Genomic DNA, 4,564 nt, shown 5'->3' with positions numbered 1-4,564 from the left:
GACAGCCTCGGATTTACTAGTAAGCTTGTGTATCCCGTTTAAAACCTAATTGACATACACATAAATAGACGAAGTTTGTATACCGAGCAAAACGATTGAATATTCGAGCTCGTTGCGCTTCGGTAGTGATTTAATGCCGCATCAAGCGGAGTTAACAAACGAGAGCCCCACTTGCTGACTGTTCAACGCAGGTCGAAAACAGCATAGCCGTAATTTAGTCAGGCCGGCTTTGAGCATTGTGAGCCACTGACGTGGCTCGGGCCGACCCACCTAGCTTGTTGCTTGTTCGAGTTATTCACCTTACGCGCGCTTATTCTTACAAGATAGCATATAAGCAGGGGTGGTAATGATAGAAATGATGTATATTCTTACGTGTACAGTCAAAACTCTTTAGTACGATATTTGATTACAACGATATACTCTATATTACAATCTACACCCCCTAATCAAAGTTTTTTTGGTGTAATATTACAATATACTGACTATTCACAATATCGTTAAGTTTTCCCTACCAAAATCGTTATAACCAGTAGAGATTTTGCATGGGAGGGACCCTACTTGGCCCGTGAGGTAGATGCCCTACACCCTTTTAGAATACCCGGCCACGTATCGGCCTCCTTTTTCCTGCTTATTAATCTAACACGTGACTTTATGTATAACAATACCATTGATATTACGATACGGTCGGCCGTACGACCCGCATCGTTATAAAGAGTTTTGACTGTATGTGTGTATGAAGCGAGGTTAATATACCTGTAGGAGGGGACTGATTAGTCAGTGGTATACCGCGTGACTGTAGGTGTCCTGGGCTTACATAGCAAATGTAATTAAGATAGTTATTCGCAGTTACTGTCTATACTTTCAGAAATTGCATCATGCACACATAGATTCGAGTTACATTCTAGGAAGTTTCGAGCTCCTGATGCTCAGCTTTGCCAGCGTACAACCAGCTGGGATAGCTTCCATTGTCCGTTCCATGCCGTTGTCTGACATCTGGGGTGTACAACTTGATTTCTCCAGTATGCGATGACTACTGCTCACCCCAAGTTACTCGTCCAGTCTGGTTTGAACGTTCCCGTAGCATCATAATGCTGGACGTACCAATAGGTTCCCAATAGAAAAACTCTGCAGAACAAATCAAAAGCAAACACATTCCAATGCCAGTGCTCTGTTCTTTCCTCCTCACAACCTAAGACGGTTTCCCTAAATCGCGGGCTGAACCTAAGAAGCCAAGCAACGGTAGAGCTGAGCAGTGACGCGAGGAAGTAGAGTTGGGTATACTGAGGGCTCGTCCATTCGACACCTGTAAGGATGAGGAAGATCGCGAGAGTTGAGAGAAAGACTTTCCTGGCCTGGTTATCTGAGAGCTTGCTCGCCCCGATTTCGTTGCCGATGATATAGATGGGAACGGCATTGAAGTGCCCAGCGAGTCTAAAGAAACGGAATCCAATCCTGCGTGATAATATGGGATCCGGTTTCATCTTCTTCAAATCGGCGTAGGTAGTAGCATATAGCTGTAGGATTATCGCTACGCTACCCCACAGCCGCTCCCAAATCGAGAGGAACTTCTCGCTCTGTGTGTCCTTGTCAAGCTCCGGGGTGTCTTCTTCCAATTGGGCGAGGAATTTCATTATTTCCATGACTACAAAGTCTACGACGTAGAAGCATGCCCAAGTGAGAGTCCAGTCAATCCCCTTGACGGACGCCAGCTTAATGAATTGCGAAAGGAGACCAAGTGCAGCCGGACAGAAGCCAATTGACCTGGGTATCGGTGTATTGTCTAAGAATTGAAGACTTCCCCAGCAAGAGGGTGTAGACTCGGCGCCTCGAGCCACGAGAACCTTCTTCGCTGCGACCCCTGGAGCGTCCCTCATGCAGTAAAACGGAAACCGGAAGATGACGATCAATGTAGCGTCTGCTACACATACGATCGGGGAGCTACGGAGGTAGCTGCTCAGCGAGGCATGAAAGCCGCAGACTTTGCCCGATGGTTGCAGCATGGTGTTTACTCCAAGTGGCAAGAGGGCCCAGTATGCGCTGGCCCAGGATAACTCTGAGTCCGCCATTGATAAATCTGCTGAGAAATGTTTACCCCTTCGGGGAAGCGACGGCCTAATATTGTTATCTGTAGTTTATTAACGACTCAAATGTGTTAACTTTTTCAAACTCCTTACTGATTCTGCCAGATTTTCAGTTTCCATGCACGTCTAGGTTAATGGTGGCAAATCTCAATTCAGGCAAGTAGAGACTGCTAATACCTCGGGCGAAACGTACACACAGCGGACTTTCGAGGCGAAATGACGAAGTATAATGAAGCGGCCTAACGGGACAGAGAGGGGATTATATGCTGCCAGGGCTGTATATTGTGGACCTGCAGAGACACCGGTAGAAATGCAAGAGCGCCATTATTCATGCCAAGCACAGCCATGAACCACTGTATCGGGTCTAAAAGTGAGAAACTTAAGCTCAAGCTCGTGTCCGTTGCGCACCATGCACAAGTGGGCAGTGCAACAGGCTCAGCAACTTCTCAAGAGGGGGCTGATTTCAGCCTCATTGCATGATCATGTTTTGTTATTTAAGTTATAGCCTTGATAGAACAAGGATTCTCAGGCAAAAAGTTGACTAAGGAATTAAGTATTCCTTGCACCGTCAAATCTGTGTTTAAAGTGGTGGCACGTGCTTAACCAATTATATTACTGGATTACTTTTGCAGTCTTGCGGTCGATACCCCCGATACCCGGTATTAGAATACCCGGTATCAGGATACCTATCACATATCGGGGGGGCTAATTTGGCGCGGTTACGACCCGGGTTAATACGAGGTTAGGGCTACCCCTACTAATAACGCGCCCAAACCCCGTACGAGGTCGCGCAGCAACCGCCCCTAAGTACTTTTGCACGCGATTTTGGGCGAAAAGGTATATAATTTGTGTTAGATTAGTACTTCTAGACGGTTGTGTAATATTACTCTAAATTTACAACACCTAAACGGGCTCTATTCCTACATTAAGGCATCTTAGTTACTATAGTGCAGTCCTATATTAAGACGTCTTAGTTACTATAGTATAGTCCTATATTAAGGCGTCTTAGTTAATGCAGTATAGTTATATATTAAGGCGTTTTAGTTACTATAGTGCAGTTCTACATTAAGGCGTCTTAGTTACTGCAGTACAGTTATATATTAAGGCGTCTTAGTTACTACAATATAGTCCTATATTAAGACGTTTCGGTTACTAATATAGTTCTATATTAAGGCGTCTCGGTTACTATAGTAAAATAGGTATTATTTACTACTTAAGAGGGAGCCTCCCCTGCCCTAAATATTCTTATAAAGCTAATCTAAAGAATGCCGGCCTCGTAGCTGTTCTAGCTAATTAATAGCCTATCTCTTATCTCTTGCCATACCGTCTTCTACGCGCCGTCTTATATCCTTAATAATTCTATGGCAACGGCTATAGAATATAGCCTCGCTATTAACCCGCCAATATGCCCCCTAGCAGTAATTAAGAGCTTTAATTAACGGCCTACCCGCTAGCCCTAAAGTCTACTTAGTTTAGAGCTGGAAGACCAAATTACTGCCTTAAAGCATTTTATATTTCCTTAGCAGCGCCTATAGGTTAAGGATAAATAGAAGAGATAGTTAAGTATTAGCTTGTGCCTACGCTAGTAGGGGCGATACGGATATAGTAGATAGCTAAATAGGCGGTGCAGATATTATAGACGGCTGAGTAGATAGTGCGGATATTATAGACAGCTAAGCGGATAGTATAGATATTATAGACGGCTAAGCGGACGGTATAAATATTATAGATAGCTGAGCGGACGGTGCGGATATTATAGACGGCGGCTAAGTAGGCAGTACGGATATTATAAACGGCCGAGTAGGCGGCGCGGATATAGTAGACGTTATAGTAAACGGCGCGGGCTTGTAAAGGTAGATATATAGACTCTATAGGCCCTATTTAGATACCCGTCTTCCCTTGCTAGATCTATATAGGTGTAAATAATGCTAATAACCTTTCCATTTCGCTAAGGCGTTCTAAGATCATCTATATATATAATTAAACCCCCTTTACCTTAGAGATCGCGGCCTTAATCTTAGCTTAGCTACAGCCTTATAGGCGGGCCAGTATTTCCGCATTATTAGCTTATCTAGCGTAACTATATTAGCCAGCGAGCTTTTTACCCGCGTAGTAAACCTCTAGTATTCCTCGCAGCCAAAAAGGGGGTCCTTTTATAGGGGGTAGAGCGGGAACTGCTTGCGTAGAATTACTAAGTCCTATAATAGGATTACCCTAAGCATATAGAGGAGGCGTAGAAATCCTAAGCCCGTAAGGTTAAGCTGTATAACCTTATTATCGGCCCTACCTAGGTAGTAGGCCTCTATGCGTTTTAGCTAGATATTAGTCTTAGGCCATATCTTTAAATAAAGGGCCTCCTTTAGCACCTCCTATGCGTAGGGGAGAAAGTAGCCCTTTTCTTTCTTTAGGAAGCTGGCGATCGACCACATAAACGTATGGGGTAGGTAGCTAAGGTAGGCTCCTATTATCGCGTCTATATTCTA

At 44.3% G+C, this 4,564-nt stretch overlaps 1 protein-coding gene across 1 annotated transcript; it reads right to left on the bottom strand.

Annotated features, from left to right (window-relative positions):
* Positions 1-731: 731 nt before the first annotated feature.
* Positions 732-2,217, bottom strand: K441DRAFT_176153 (uncharacterized protein). Its single transcript, XM_067640349.1, has 3 exons — positions 2,175-2,217; positions 815-2,125; positions 732-766 (listed from the first exon to the last, which is right to left on the bottom strand). The coding sequence occupies exon 2, from the start codon at positions 2,064-2,066 to the stop codon at positions 1,038-1,040; it is 1,029 nt and encodes a 342-aa protein (XP_067502133.1). The 5' UTR covers positions 2,067-2,125; positions 2,175-2,217; the 3' UTR covers positions 732-766; positions 815-1,037.
* Between the last annotated feature and the right edge of the window lie 2,347 nt (positions 2,218-4,564).

The sequence above is a fragment of the Cenococcum geophilum genome, assembly GCF_001692895.1.
Source record: "Cenococcum geophilum 1.58 unplaced genomic scaffold K441scaffold_31, whole genome shotgun sequence".
NCBI classification, from domain to species: domain Eukaryota; kingdom Fungi; phylum Ascomycota; class Dothideomycetes; order Gloniales; family Gloniaceae; genus Cenococcum; species Cenococcum geophilum.
The sequence above is the reverse complement of the archived record's forward strand: the minus strand, read 5'-3'. Positions and strand labels throughout refer to the sequence as shown.

Bases quoted from the DNA above. Each gene is read 5' to 3' on its own strand.
- K441DRAFT_176153 (XM_067640349.1), bottom strand. From the start codon at position 2,066: ATGGCGGACTCAGAGTTATCCTGGGCCAGCGCATACTGGGCCCTCTTG.